Source organism: Adelges cooleyi, unplaced genomic scaffold, assembly GCF_023614345.1.
Source record: "Adelges cooleyi isolate 19-005CV unplaced genomic scaffold, UGA_ACOO_1.1 ACOO_flye_CR_arks_rails_tigmint_CR_PRNA_9, whole genome shotgun sequence".
Classification (NCBI taxonomy): domain Eukaryota; kingdom Metazoa; phylum Arthropoda; class Insecta; order Hemiptera; family Adelgidae; genus Adelges; species Adelges cooleyi.
In genome coordinates this window covers 4,323,890-4,340,481 of record NW_026096579.1, presented here as the reverse complement: position 1 = coordinate 4,340,481, position 16,592 = coordinate 4,323,890, and the positions used below count along the sequence as shown (strand labels likewise).

General features: G+C 32.3%; 1 protein-coding gene across 8 annotated transcripts in view; it reads right to left on the bottom strand.

Annotated features, from left to right (window-relative positions):
• LOC126846097 (calcium/calmodulin-dependent protein kinase kinase 2) overlaps positions 1 to 16,592 on the bottom strand; it is a 30,135-nt gene that overhangs the window by 7,447 nt on the left and 6,096 nt on the right. The window contains exons 1-6 of one of the 8 annotated variants that reach the window (XM_050585219.1): positions 11,583 to 11,719; positions 11,316 to 11,433; positions 7,942 to 8,056; positions 7,392 to 7,478; positions 2,110 to 2,473; positions 611 to 664 (exon numbers count right to left, since the gene is read on the bottom strand). In XM_050585219.1, coding sequence (XP_050441176.1) covers positions 611 to 664; positions 2,110 to 2,473; positions 7,392 to 7,478; positions 7,942 to 8,056; positions 11,316 to 11,346 — 651 coding nt within the window. In that variant the 5' untranslated portion in view covers positions 11,347 to 11,433; positions 11,583 to 11,719. Of the gene's footprint in view, positions 1 to 610; positions 665 to 2,109; positions 2,474 to 2,590; positions 2,686 to 7,391; positions 7,479 to 7,941; positions 8,057 to 11,315; positions 11,434 to 11,544; positions 11,720 to 16,592 lie in introns of those variants that run through there. The other 7 variants (XM_050585222.1, XM_050585221.1, XM_050585220.1 and 4 more) reach the window with 7 other exon arrangements.

Sequence of the window (16,592 nt, the reverse complement as noted above, 5' to 3'; positions counted from 1 at the left end):
CTCTTCTTTTATGGTAATAAATAATAATAATATGCAATCGCTGCCTTTATTCCCATTTAATTTAAGCTTTAAAGAGATCCCAACGATGTTTCCTGCCTGTAAAGACTATCATAAAGCTTTCTACAAATAATTAGCAACACCTTTAATTAAGGCTTATACATTATTCTTAATGGCATTATATATTTGTTTTACGTTGGACTGATAGAAAAAGATAACAATTTCAGTGTTTCTATAAATGACCAAATCTCATTTGGTTTGAAAATTTTGAAAAATGAGCTTTACAGTTATTATTTTCCACAAGGAAAACATACAAAAATATTTTTTAATATTTGTCCTGAGAGTGTCAAACCGATTTTTTTAAAATATATATATACTTAATTGTTTTAATACCTGATGTATAATATACTTAGTTGTTGCATAAATTATTAAAAAATACTGCGGGGAGAGCTAGTTATTAGTAATAACTATGGTAATAACTTATTAGCATCCTATGGGGTCTATTTTCTAGTTTTGAATGCACCGCAAATTAAACATGAACTGGCCGCCGCCCACCACTAGTGTAAATAATATAATAAAGTAAAAAGTTTCTCGTAAAAAACCGTGTACTCACATAATGTTTGTCGTCTTGTTCGTTGTATGCCAATTTGACGAGCCCGTAGGATCCCTGAAAAAAACAACAAGCATAAAATATAATAATATTGCATTCGTCGAGAAAGGCACAGTCGGCTATTATTGCGTGCTCGCTCGTCATTGTATTATATTATAGTATTATTATTACTTATTACTATTACGTCTTAATATTGAGGTTAGGTGTGCGATTGCTTGGGAATCGCTTAGTCCATACTAGTTGGTAGTTAAAAAATCGAATTGTCATGTTATTAGAGTGGATCGATGGAAAGTATTTTTGCTTTTGCCGCGAACCACAAAGTTATAAGTAATAAGCAACGTATAATAGCTACCTACAATAAATATTTAGAGTTCCCACGCGATACCATAAAAACAAGCTATACACATGTTTGTGTGTGATGAGCGAAAGGTGAATAGATATTATAACTTTTTATCATTTAAATGATGGCCGCTGCACGTCGGCCTTGGGTCGATTTTTGACCTAAAAGGTCTTTACTATTACGCAGTAGGTCAATTGGTGCCGAAAAAACTTAAGGCGAAAATGTAAAGAAAATAAAAACATATCGTTAGCAATGTTGTCGGTCTTCAAACAAACGGTTCTGCGTAGGAAGTTTGTAAACACCAGATTATGTTTATTTCAAGAAAATATAATTCAGAATTACTTATTAATACTTGATCGTTTAGATTTCGCACCAATAAAAATCATTGCTCATATTCGAGTCGCACACTCGATGAATAATAAATTATGGTTACTATTCTGAATAATTCATTTTTTTCAATCGGGCCATCGACCGGAAACTGGGAACGTGATTTGTTATTCAGCCGGTATTTTACGAAATAAGAAAGTCATAATTAATGTCCTTAACGAAAAGAAATGTAAAAAAGGGATGGGCATTGGCGCGCTTGTAAAGGGCAGAGGAGCAAAAAATGTTTTTAAATTAAAACAAAATTTATAAAAATTAATTATTCTATACGAAAGTGATATGATTTTTGTCGTATTTTATTTTCATACCAAACCGATATCATTTTTTAAGCAAACAGTTAAAAATTACGTTGAAAATAAGTTGGAATACATTTATTAAATATTTTTACAGGTTTTATAATCGTTCATCAATTTTTTAAAAAGATATTAAAGAAAATCAATTAACATCATTATTTTTAATGTATATTGTAAATATTACTTTAATTTTTCTGTCATTAAAAATTGTTATAAAAATCACTAATACCTTTATTTGATTCGCATCACTTCAAATATTACCTATTTTTTGCGCCTTGATAAATAGTTGCGTACAAATAGTCAGTTACGGTTACTTTATTTTAGAAAGCTTCGGACCTGAATTCTGATATTGAGTGAAAACTCGTTATTATACGTTCTGTCCTACTGCAATTTCGCGTCTCAAACAATATTTTTGAACATTATCCCCAATCCGTTATGAATTTCTAATTTAAAACTATTTTGAATAAGTGGTGTCATATTTTTACCTGTCCGATAGAATCGATCAACTTGTACTGGTTGAGCTTTTGGAATGTGTTGGGGTCGTCTAAGCTCTGCACGTTCACCGACGTGCCGCATTCGCGCAACGGTGGCCGTCGTCGACCGAATCTCGGCGAACAAGCCGGTGAAAAAGGCAAATTCGGACATATTGGTCGGGGGCAAGTAGTCGTGGGCACAGCTGCTGTGGTTGGCGTGGGAGATGGCTTGGGCTTTTGGTCCTCGTGTTCATTCACTATGACAGCAGGCAATTTTTGAGATTGATGTTGATGCTCTTCTCCACTAGCCGAACCGTTCTTATCCGCCGATGCCGACAGAGGATTCGTTTCCACTGACACCGAAGTCCCATGTCTACTACAAAACGATAATAATGTAAAAACAGTTCAAATAAATATTAAACGCGGTAGTAAAAATATATTATTCATTTATATTTGTATAAACAATGTTTGTAAAAAAAAAACTAATAATTACATATTATTATACTCCATAAGTAGGTACTCGTATGTATGTACGTATGTACACAATCAAGCGGTCAATGCGGCCATAAATATGGACTTATGCACTTACATTTTTTCAATACCAGTTATCTAACGCCCCTTCTTCCTCTTCCTCCTACCAATTAAGTAGATCTCGTGTGTGGTAGGGGTGGACCATTCTGTTTATCGGTGCAAGAGAATCGGATCCGTCACCACTGGGACCAAACCTCTCATCACTTTAACTACTTTTCAATTTAAGTGCTCACACGGGTTTTATTTGAAAGCATAAAATTAAAGTTAGAGTCACTTGTGGAAATATAATAATACAGGAGTAAAGTTAGGCAAAATGTGCCACCATTACTTAAGTAAGCGTTAGGTACAATACTATATGTAAAGGTAACGAAGAAAGTTCAAGTATAGTTTTTCTTTGTATAATGGGTTTTTGGATACAAAATACATTTGTTTTATGATTTTATATACGAGATTTACTCGGGGTCGGACTAGTCTATATATGCTACTATGCTACAGCACAATGGATTGTGGTCGGGAAATGGGCCACTTCCCCCAAATTCACCAATGATGTATTAATTGCCCAACAGAGTTGAACAAAATCAAGATATTCCAATTTTAAAAATAACATTTTTAGCTTAAATTATAACTCTGTAGCCTTTTCCAACTCTATATTTCAGTACATATGCTAAACTAGAATACATAGGCTAGAAGTTGGAACCCTCCCAGTATAGATAGTTATACTGAATATAACTATCGAATATCTTCTTAAGAATGCGTTAAAAATATTATTATTTGATTTTTTCACTCTTGGAAAATTTGATAAAAATCACTTAATAAAATTTTGTACCACTTGACACTTCCATTGCACTGTTAAATGCAGTGAGTATTTCGATTCGCCTTATTGGTGTGTTTTATTAGTCCCTGTAAGCGACATTATTACAAAACTTATAACCACCGTCTTATTATACCAGTCGAACGGCATGATTAATGCCAGGCGAGCAACTTTTACAAATCGAGTCTAATAACTATTATTATTATCTAATTAAAATATCACGAAAGCCGTAAACAAATTATGAAAACACCTAATAAGTAATAACAAACTCGCCGTGTTTTATTACTTCAATTATGTGCTTATTAACTGTTCTGCCGATACCTATAGGTTGTTCCCAACCACAAGGATAGGTACTTCTCAAAACGATGGCCACACTCATAATTAATTATCCACAACTTATGTCTTATATAATTAATATTCACAAGTCACATACCCTTTAGCGCGTCCATATACCATACAATGAATATTAGAAATAAGTAATAATTATATGATCTAGTCTAGATAAACAACCGGTGTACCCGCAACGACGTACGCTTGTAAACGTATATTGTAGCGACTAGAATAATATATTTTACTAATCCGTTGGCACACTAGTTTTACATAATATGTAAATGTGAAGACCCACGCAGGCTAGGTATCTGGTCAATGAAACCGCGTGCGACGGAGACGATTATTATTGATAGGGCGTTACTGACGTTTACAACCAGGTTTGGCGAAAAATAATGTTTTTTTTTTCATGTAAAAATAACGAACAAAAACACTATTTTAAACGTTTGGAATACGCTTCAAGCTATAAAACGCAGTTTGTGTTATTATTAAGACCATGTTCGAAACATAAATTTTATACATAAGGCTTTTTTTAAACGTGCCAACCCTGCTGGCGCCTGGCTGGTTTACATCGTTAACGCGTTACATTACATTTACAGTGCTCGACAAAATACATTAACAAAGCCGGTTGTCGGTGTAGAAATCGGACCAATGTCCGGAACAATCGAGACGATTTGTCATTATCAACAGGTGTCGCGTGACCGCGTTGGAAAATTCATAAGCCCGTGCCAATTTCATCGAATGCCCATGGCGAATTTTAACGAGATTAAAAAACTTTGTCGCTATAACACCATCATATTATAATCGTTGTGTATTCACTATTCCGCCCGTTGTCCCGTTGTATTTATTTTTTGTATTAGTTATTACGTACATATAAAAAAAAATAATTGTCGACGGTCGTATGTATAATGAGGCGTTTTACAAACCAGTGGCAAGCCGTCGCGTCGCGTCACACGCATATGCATGTATGCATAATAATATTATGTTGAAATCCAGTTTGTGTACTACATGCCGTAAGGTTAACGCGCATTTTCTAGTCTCGTTCTCGGGTTTTTTTTAATTTGAAAATAATTGCCAAATCAAAACACATGTGTCTTTAATGTCAACGAGGCGTTGTTAAATTATAATAAATATAAATGTAAAGGCCGCGTGTGTAATCGGCTTCGGTCAATTAGGTCGTTTACGCATACAAGTGCTACAAACGGTGGAATAACATTATTACCGATCCCTTCTTAACACCTTTGATAGGGCTATACATACATAACTTTCCCTCGCCTATCAGTTACCGTCAATGTTATTACTTTTTTGCCCCACATTAAGCTCGTCATCGTTAAATAAATTTGTATGCCTGATTTTCCGAAACAAAGTGAAGCTTTTACACGATAACGGATAAAGGATGGTCTTGTATATTTTCCCGTTTTCAAATTTTTATAGAAAACTTTGCATATAAATCAACGGCGTCAATGAGGTTATTTCTTTATGTACGAGATTGACTCTTTTTGAGCTCTCAAAGTTAAAGTATAAATTCGACACTACTAACTTTTTAAATCTGCATAATGTCAAAACTGCTACAATGATATATAAATTATTGGTTTAACGTTGTAATAGATTTACTTTGTATTATACTCTAGACAGCAAAAATATATTTATATCGTAAAAATATTTTACAATATTTTAAAATCATAACTATTTTGACAGGAAATCAAATGTTATGTTTAAAATGTATTTCTTTAACATACAAAATAATATAAATATTTAGAAAATATTTTTAAACCATAAAATTATACGTATTTAGGCCGACAAATTGAGTTCTCTTGTGTAAGTAATGTGGTAGAGAAATGTATTGATGGCTTAGTGCACAGGTGTGATTGATACTTTTTTTTTAGAGAAGTTGTGTTATACGTAGCAATATATGTCTATTGTCTACATCCATCAACACATTGTGGATAAACATTGAAAGCCAAATATTTAAATGCATACTGCTTATTGTTTGCACGTAAATAAATGCACTAATCACACTTGTGTACTATGTCATCGTTATACTTAAGTTTAAAATATACGCTTTGAAATTTTGTTGAAACACTCAAATCCAAAAATAAATCTAAGGCAATTCGACAAACTTTTCCCTGGCTCGTGTGCTAGTATATTTTTTATTTGCTTGGAATGATTATCAGCTAACTTACGCTATTTGGGCGCTGACGAGGCGTGACGCTATAATGCCCGTCTTGAAACGATGACGGTTACATGCTAATCGCAGTAGGTAATAATAGCGGTGGCTGGACCACAACAGCGAAATCGATGACCGATCATGAATAACTGAACGGGTTCTTGTGGTAGCAATATCTACAGCAAATTAGGTGTATTACACTATGCGAAGGCCAGACCGAACGATTGATGATCCTAAAGGTAACTCGGTGATTATAGTGTATATTGAAATGTCTATACTTGATTGTACCTTTTTGAACTTCACATGAAAACCGACGACGGCGGCGACCCGACGCGGCCTGGCGCTCCGGGCATTGGAACGGTACTAATGTTGTTGTGCGCCGCAACAAAGCGTTGGGCTTCGCGGACAGTCACAACCCTTGGAAACTTTTTGTGCGCATGTCATCGACAATAGCGTGGCTGTGGCAGCGATGACTATGTATATATATATATATATATATATATATTATGTTTATACAATATACGTTATACATAATACAACGTATACTTACATAAAAGAAAAAAGCCTAAGTTCGACACGCCGAAATTATTAGAAGTAGGTAACTACAACGACAACGGTAGGTACGTGGAGAAGATTTGCATTGTGCGCGTAGAGAGCAAATTAATCACCGTCAACCGTTTTGTTGTGAGTGTCTGAGTTTGAATGGAATTCCACACAGCAAATGCTCTTACCCTAAACGAATTTATACATTGACATTGAGTGCACTTTTGCAGGAAGGACAAGTAAACTAGCGTTGCTCCGTCGGAGGCAAAAAAAGTTACATAAGAGAACAGAGAGAGAGAGAGAGGAAGAAAGAGGGAGAAAAAAATAAAAAAGGGACGTTTCCGTTAATATAAATAACGAGATTACCAGTCGCCGTCGCCGCCGGCAGCAACTGGTGGTGGCTGTTTTGTTGCCGGTCGTCTAAAAGGGATAGCTTTTTGTTTTCAGTCCTTTGGGAACCGACCGGCAATTTTACCTAAGAAAACGTCTCTCGACGCAACGACATCGTATACCCGTGCACGTATAATAATCGCATGTATCGTTTACCCATAACAAAACAAACCCTAATGCGTTTACCAATAATTCTATTACTTTTTCTTCACCTTACGGCTTACGTGCGTACAAGTGGGATGACTACCCCGTTTCTCTCTTCTGGCAACTTCTTTGTTCCACATTCTTATACACCGAACGCCCTTTACTTGCATCACTATTTAATTTTTCTTTCTTCTCAGAAATGCGCATGAAAAATATAAGTTCAAAATTCTACTTTTCCGTTCGTTTTTCTGCCCTCGTCACGTCTTAACGATACGTACATTTTTTTCTTCATATAAACGATTCGAATAAACTGACTAAGGTGTTCAATCTTATTTAGTACTATCGTTTTGTTCAGTATACGCCTAACTATTAATTATTTACCTGGACTCCTGATATTCCGTTTCGGCTCTACTCATTCGCAGTACATTAGTTTTCATTGCGTGCTCCCGGCTTTCTGGTTTCCAAATACTGGAGAACATATTATTTTAAACGATGTTCAAGGCCAAAATTGTTATTCGACATTAAAATATTTGATATTTAACAAACACGATTTAAATACAACTGCATATTTTCGTTTTATGTGATATTCTCTAACGTCTGACGGGCGGCGAAAGGTCGTACCTATCGGTGTTTGACGTTATCCTTAATGACTTTCTCGCAAACGAGTTTTCCGAGTTACAGGTTATAAAAAAAAAAAACATGCATTTGTTTACTAGGTAAATTATGAAACGCGACAAATCAGGCCAAACGAAACCCACGTAAATGCACTGTACGTTGTGCAGGCCCACTTAACGGATTAACAAGGGGAAAATTAATCGAAAGACATTAAACAAAATACATGCGTTCACGTTATTACTAAAGGTATATTATAATAATTATACTAAAATAATAATAGTAATTAATAAAAATCGTCATAATATGTAGGTCTCACCTGATAGGTTCAGCTGGTGCGGAAGGGGAGGTTGTAGTGGTGGCAATGCTACTCGTTAGCCTACAGCTAGCCGTCACGTCCACTGCGGATGGCTTCCAAGCCGTTATCGAAGAAGCTGAAATGGAATCAAAATCAGTATTATTATTATTTGTTGGATCGTCAACTTATTTTCATTATTAACAGATAAAATAACAACTAAACAATAAAACGTAAAATAACAATTATTAATAATTTTAATTTTAATATACCTAGAATTAAGTCAGAGTTAGAACTCGCTTATTAAAAAAAACCGCAAGGTAACGCGCAATACATTTTATTATATTTTGGTCATATGCTTTTGCTTAATTATACATCGATCAACTCACGTATAGGGACAGCACACGCAACTCAAGCAAGATTGATATGCTTTCTAACGTTAATTATGTGATATATCAGGAGAATCATTGTATTAGTGAAGCAAATATTTGACACTATTATTATTAAACTTAAATTGCATGTTTGGGAGTAGTAAATGTACAAGTTAATTATTCTTGCAGTTAAGCAATTTCATGTTAAAAATACTTAATTGTCGTCACAATTGTAATAATATTTCATTTGAACAATGAGCATGCAATAACATGCACCTTGATTCAAAACAATAATGTTGCAACATTATAGTCTAAATTTCTCAAAGGCAAATGATACCCTTGTCATATACAACACTCAATACAACAAAACATCTATTACAAACTTATTGTTATATAAATGCAATTATTAATACAATCACAATATTGTTCTGTTAAGGGGAAAGCTCGTTTTGCAAATAATATATAGTATAATACAGAGTTGGCCAATTAGAGCGCCTCGTGTGATATCGAAGTTTGCTTGAGGCTAGCTAGATGGTCCCTCGACCCTGTCGTGGTGTTCACAAGCAATGATTATTTTTTAGAACAAACACTTACACAAACAAGACCACTTAAAATAATTATTACTTTTCTGAAGCATCACCTGCAGCAGTGAAAAAAAACTTCAGACCTTGGTCGTACATTTCCAAGCAAATCTAAAAAAAAATGTTTTTCTTTTCGAAAATAAAAAAAACCCAACCTAAAGTCAATGTTAGTCGTAATGCGTACAAAATACTTTTTAATACTTAAACGTACTACAGTAGTTACTATCAGTATTATTCAATTTGTTTCTGATATTTATTTTATTATTTTGTTAACCTGAAGGATACCTTTTTAGGGTACAAGGGAACGGTGTCTCTTGTGAAAACCTATATTTTAAATTGTAGTATAATGATATAGCGGTCAAACATGTATTTGTTTACATAAATAATTGTTTGTATCCTTATTATAAACGGCGTTCTTGATTAACCTACCTAATAATTTTGTATTTTATAACAAAAATAAGGTTTTTTTCTCTCTAACTGATGTACGACCATATAATTTTGATTCTTGTGAAACCGGCCCGATTTTGATTAAGGTCAGCCCAGGTTTAGTGAAATACATAGTAATTCGGCCTGATTAAGGCTTTGAAAAACTCAACCAAGCTGTATGTAAATTATTTGCAATAAATAAGATACAAAATGAAAATGTCTTAGGTATGGATTAAACACAGTGTCTACTACAAAATGGCTACAGTGGCTACAAATGCCAGTAACCGGATCCTATGTTGGTATACTATATTTTAAGTTGGGTGCATTTTTTTAATAAAGAATAAATATAGATAATAACTGTGCAATACATCTTACATATATAATCTTATAATTAAACAGTTAAGATATGCGTGCTGCATAAGTTAGTCTACTATTATTTAAATTCAATAACGATTTACACTTGTCGAGTACGTCATAGTGCTATCGCGTTATCGTCATTTCGACAGTAATATTTATATTAAACGTCAATGTATACTATATTTTAATCTTAATAAAACACTGAGGTCATTTTAGACGTGTATACATGTTGTGTAAAAATTACAAATGGAAGGGTCGATACGATCGGTGCAATAAAAATTATCGACACCCGCGTTAAAATATTAGCTATTGCTGTTAACTTAACCAAAACTTTTTAATATCTAAAAGAAGGAAATTAAAAACAAGAGTGCTAGGGTGAACGAATCTGCTTAATGGCTTTACTAATTTTCTTTTCAAACAATTTATCGATCACCTATAAATAAAAGTAGAGAAACGGATTAAACGCAATGTGTCTTTAAAGTAGTTTGAGTCATTAGGCAATTATAATTTAAATGTAATTTTTTCAAGAAACAGGTTGAATACAATTTTTTAATAGCTCGTGCAATGACGAGTCATTATATAGTGACTCATTTGAGTTAAGTTGAGACAAATTCATTAAAAAATATCAATTGCATTATACCTCTTAACTCCAAATGTTCGTTAACAATAATTTATGTGGAGTTTGTACATTTGTGATAAACTTTAAACCCAATGAAACCACACTACACATCGTTTACATAATTACGAATTACCACAAAATATGTTGCTATATTTTTAAGTAACACGGTTAAATGTAGGTCGAACGTAAGTAAAAACTCAATAAAAAAGCGAACACTATATTATTATATAAACAAAAATATATGTGAATTTTTAAATTATTATACAAAACTATTCTGTTTTTTTTTTTTTTTAATGTTATTATTATTACTATTTACCATTAAGTTTTGTTTGCGTATGCTAAATCGCATGCGAACTATAAGGTAAATAACAAAATAAAATGAAAATTATATTATAAACCAAAATTAAGGTGTTTTTTTCGGTATAACCGTTATTGATTGGGCTGAGTAAACGACTATAACTTAGGAAGTTATTGTACGAATTGTGTTGTGCTGTGCGAACTGTGAGTCGCGTGCAAAGGACTTTTTTCATAAAGGCAACTCATTAACGGGCTCCCTCACTCTTTTATGTGCGTTCGCTGGAGGAACACAAAGTCGAAAAATAAAAAAAGAGAAGCTTAACGCAAAGGCTCTTGCATGCCAGTGTAAATATTATAGTTTACACGCACCCAAATTTAAATTATAAAAGCATTGTAATTTGTATATATCCGTTCGGATCCGTCGGTTTACCGCAAATTAATGTTTACAACGATACGGTATGCATAACAATTAACAATACACCATCGAGTCGACACGTTTGTCGATTTATTGACAGTGGATTTTTGTTAACAAGTTATTTTCGCCAAAAAGTATATATTGATAGAAAAAAGAGTCGTTACTGATTGAATTGTAAAAAAAAAAGGGTTATTTTTTTAGTATAATGCAGGTCATGCGCTAAAAGCCTATTGTTGTAATGTTTGCTCAACAAGTTTCCTGTCCCGTGAGCACATGTACACCTTTTAGTCAGTGGGCGTTCTGAAAATTGTAATTAATAGGATAACGCTTACCTTGTACCGAAGTCATGGGGTATTGTTGCATGCGAACCGAATAAAACCGTTTGTAAATCCAGCGTATAAGCGACCCGTGGTTTCAGGTTCGCTAAGTGATAATGCCAATAAACTCGAACTGAAAAAAAAAAATTAAAAATGCATTTTTATTATGTGTCTTTATCAACGTTGATCGCAGCGATCGAAACATAATTCGGTTCACCGACAGTGGATGACTAAAATACGATACCAGAGTGAGTTCGGGCGGTTAAGTCAGTATTTGGTTACCTTTTTGTACGAATATATTTTAATATGGTTAATGGTCGACCGAAGAGATGTAACGCGGTCGGCTATTATTCGTGGAATAACAACAAGAACACTAGTCACTAGTGTTCCGCACCGATCGGATTAAAACGCAGCCAAATGTAGCCCTTTGGACCGGACCAGGTTAGTTGCAAGTTGCAAGTACATGACGTGTGTGTGCGCGTGTCGATGGTCGGTTTAAACCGCTGCGCAGGTATGTATATCATCTTATATTATTAATATATAATAGGTTTTAGTCAATCTTTTATTTGTATAATTTACGCGCATATTTACTTAACTGTACACATAGTCACACACACACACACACACACACACACACACACACACACACACACACACACACATACTCGTAATGGTTTCGCCTCGGTGTTGTCGTTATACCCAACACCCATTATATGTACAGTTTCAGTAGGTTAAGTTTCGCCGATGGATTTGTGATAAAATACGATAATATTTATCCATGTGCGTGTACGATCGGAAATATTGTATAAACTCACGGACAGTTCGATCACAGTCGAGCAAATAACGCGAAAAAAATATGTACATATTACGCGGTTAACAACTTGTGTATCGATTGTATTGGATTTGAATAATTAATCACTCTGGTTTGAGGCTATCCTGAAAAAAATGGGTTGAACCGAGCCGTCGCAATTATAATCATAATGAATCTTAACAAATACTGCATAATATAATATCGAATGAATATTAATTATTATTACATGGCCGGAAGGGAAAAACGTCGGCTTCTAAAAACACCACACACGCCACATAGGTACACAGAAGTTTCGTCATCTCGAGTGGTAGAAGTCTGAAATAATAATAGACGATTTTTTTTTTGTTCGTGTCTGTTGCTCAATTGGTTAAATTAGCCAAACGTTTAGGAGCCCATTAATATTTTTACCAGTTTGATGGAAAAAAAATCAAGCAATAGTCACGATCGCTTTATGCAATAAGACTTCATATTATTTCTGGCACGTATATGCATCATTTTGCGCGAAAATTGTCGTTTGTTAAAACTAATAAAACACTCGTCTCGTCAACGGATTTTACATATTGTATAATAGTTTTTTTTTATAGTCTAAGTATATTATAGAATAGGTCAGGTGCGACAAATGATGGAAATACCTCGCCTCGAGTAACCTGCCCACTTCTTTAAAATCTCTGATAAAAGATGGACAAAATTTAAATAAGATGATATATAACAGATAATTTGACGAACAATAGAACATTTTTTATTCATGAGTATTATAATTTGTTACTCAGTTAATAAAAGACAATTGGTCAACTATTATCTTTAATTATTTGTTGTTTATAAGTTTTTACCTTGAAAATGAATAATGTAAAAGATGAATCTACTGTTATGATTTGGACATTGAAACAAATAATAAACAAACAAGTATCGAGACTCAAAAAATAATCGTAAACACTAAATAAATTAAGTCGACGGTTAATTAATAAATAATTGGAAACAAAACATGAATAATTTTGACATACATAACCGAATACATTATAGTATAAATGATAATATTTTATTTATTGCTTCGTCAAATTAAAAAAATTATCCGAGTAATGTCAAACTCTGCTCATGATCAACAGCTGACATGACTATTTGTTATTACTTGTTAGAATAATCAATACTAAAGCTGAAGCGACAAAAAATATATATATACAAGTTGTCTCAATAAAATATAGTATTAATATTTGTCTATTGACATCTGGGATGAGTGAAATATACATTATATACTATTTATAAATCGTTAGTTATACCATAGTTTTTCAGAAATAAGAATATTTATGACAAATAAAAAAGAAAGTACCTATTGAATTTCTTTTATTTACACAAAACAGAAAACGAAGGTTTTATCTATGAGTTGTAAAGAAAAATCTCCAACAGTATAAAACATAATGTTTGACTGTCATCAATCTATTCGTCTGGCTTAAACTAAAGGGCAAAGACGTGAACTCCATTGTACTCCCACGCACAAACTCATTGACCCTGAAATGACGGCTACTGCCCCTCTTATCTCCTACACCCAATCCCTTTCTTTTATCACTTTTGAATCTTATTCCAACTTTTATGTGAGAACTCAAGAGCACAAAAATAAAAGCTCACAAAACAGAATTATTGTGTTACACAAACTATATAATATAGTTAATATAAGTACCTAAGTAAAAAATGTATCTACTGTGTAACGTTCTATAGTTATTAAAAGTGACTAACTGTATGAAAGAAATAATAACTGTCCGTTAGCTTTAGGAAAAATCAAATTTGTTACTAATTTTTTTTCATCGGCAATAAACTTTGGACAAATTATAAAAAAACTTGTATTACTTAGATTTAGTACAGTAAAGTAACTTGTTAAGTTATAAAATCATAGATTAATTAAACTATATTAATTAACGTATAAGTCAATGGAACTGCACTAGCCGCGGCTTTTATATATTAAAAAACAACAAAATTTAATGATGTAGACTATTTTTATTATTATTATTGTAACCAAATTATCAGATTTACAACGGTACATAAAACTCGTATTTGTCAAAAAATAACAGTCGACGTCCAGTACAGTTGGTAATTATTTTTTATTATCTGTAATATTTTTTTTTTTTTCGTAGGTATAAAGTTTCCCAAATGTTTTTTTTAGGTTCAATATTTGACAGTTACCTACATGTTATTTTATTAATGTTTTAGTGGTCTCCTCGATTTTTGCTAGCCAAAATAAGATATAACAATATATAAATTAAGCAATGCCAAAAAGTAGAATAGATACTTTATAAATATAATGGTTATAATAATATTATGTATTTTTATAATAGTATCAAAGTTTTTTTAGCATACCCAATAACACACAGCACACTAGGTACGGTCAACCGTCTACATGTCATTAGTAACCCGTGTCACGGTGCATTTACGTCACAACATAATATTTTACCCAGTACTTATAATAAATTTATAAATGCGTGTTTGTTTTTTTAGAAACAAATGGACACACAATAAAAATTCGTGTCCTTATACTAATGTATACCAAATTTACTAATTACGTACATTTAGAAAACAATATTATTGTTTCCACTTTCCATAATTAAAAATACAACATACATAAATATAAATATTTTAATGATTTAGGTTGGTTTATAATGCACTTATAGAAGAACAAATAATATATTTTTTTTAAGTATAAATTGGTTATTGATTGCATAATGACACTCTTGAACAACAGTATATTTTTTGCGTGTAAAAAAAGTTTCAGAACAACTGAGGTGTTTTATCATGATATTACATCTACTCACATTATATTAATCAATTAACATTAATAGGTATACAATTTTAGAGTAGATATAAACCATGATTAATTATAAAATACAATGTTCCATAAACCAGCTGCTAATAAAACAGTATTTATCAAAAATCACCTGTATCGAGATTCAGGTAGTCTTGAATCACGATCTTTAAATTTGTATAGATTGCAAGTACGCACGCTAAAACTACTCAGCTCTTCTGGAAAGTTCATCTCCTGAGAAATGTTTTAGTACAAAAATTGCTAAATAACTGCGTTGTAAGAGTTAGATACAAAAATGACCGTCTATATTAAAAATTGGGATTTTTGCATTTTGTTATAGTCGGTTAGCTGCTGAATACAATGGTGTCTCGATCACGATGATCCGTTCAAAAGTTATGAAGTTTTCAAGTTGGAACTTCTAATAACTTAGTCGGATAGTAAAAAGTTACTTTTGGCTCTCCTGAACAATTTCTACGGGAAGATAAGGTACCTTTTCCCATGGACGGTTACAAATGTTTAATGTCAGTAAGAATTTATCATTGCTGATATTAAAAATATATGACAATAGGGATCTCATAATATAGTTGATATTTGATCTAAAATTATATTTTAAAATTACCTAAAAATGAATTGTAGAAAAAAAATTCTGGTGAATAACTAAGTCTTCTAAAAAAAAAAATATTGTAAAACAGACCAAAACCAAATAATATTTATAAGAGCAATTTTTAAGGTCCGTTCCCAATATTATAAGAAAACTTCATAATAATTAAAAATAGTTTTTCGGGAATTTTTATTCCTGAAGATTTGTACTTTCATTTATCCTAGCTAAGTACAGCTCAAAACTAAAAACTAGTTAAATACAATTATTTTATACTACTTTCACGTTATGATATTATGGGAATTGTGAATACTATTATAGTATACTACTCAAACCGTGAACTGTGCCCAACCTAGGTCAGTAGGTAGTAGTAATATTTTTATTAAAATATGATGTTGTTTTGTTTTTACTTTTATAATGTATTATTACGTGTATAATAATACTAATAAATTAATTCTGAAATCTTATGACGCTGTTAGGAATTCAAGGTAATAAAGTTAGTAAATAATTAATAAACGGTTAATTTGTCTAACTGTATAAAACCCGACTTGTCGTAATCATTTAAATATATATATATCTATTATTTTTATATGTACAATTAGCTAGATAACTGCTATGATGTCAATTAGTAATATAATTGCATTTTAAGTCTCGTTTGTTGTACCTATGGGCTATGTCTATAATGAGTATTGCATTCTATAAATATAATTGTTTCCACACGAGTGTTATTAAAAAAAAATCAAGTTTTCCTGAACATATTTTTAAAAGTTAATTAGCGCTTGCACAGCAGTATACAGGCTACAGCTTAAATTTAAGTCCATCATTTATGATATTTATAATTATATTATGACGTGAAATAAGACAAAATCTTCATAACATTTAACTCGTTACTCGTTTAATAACTAAGCAAGTTTTACAATAGTGGCGATAAAAGGTTAAATAAAACAATTAAGATTCTCAACATTTATTTTTTTTTAATTACTAATTTACATATAAATAAAATCAGCTATAAGAGTGGTTGAATAAAACGAATGCTTATTTTGATGTGTCATAGCTTGTTATGCTAATATTTATTAGTAGAATTAAAAAAATATA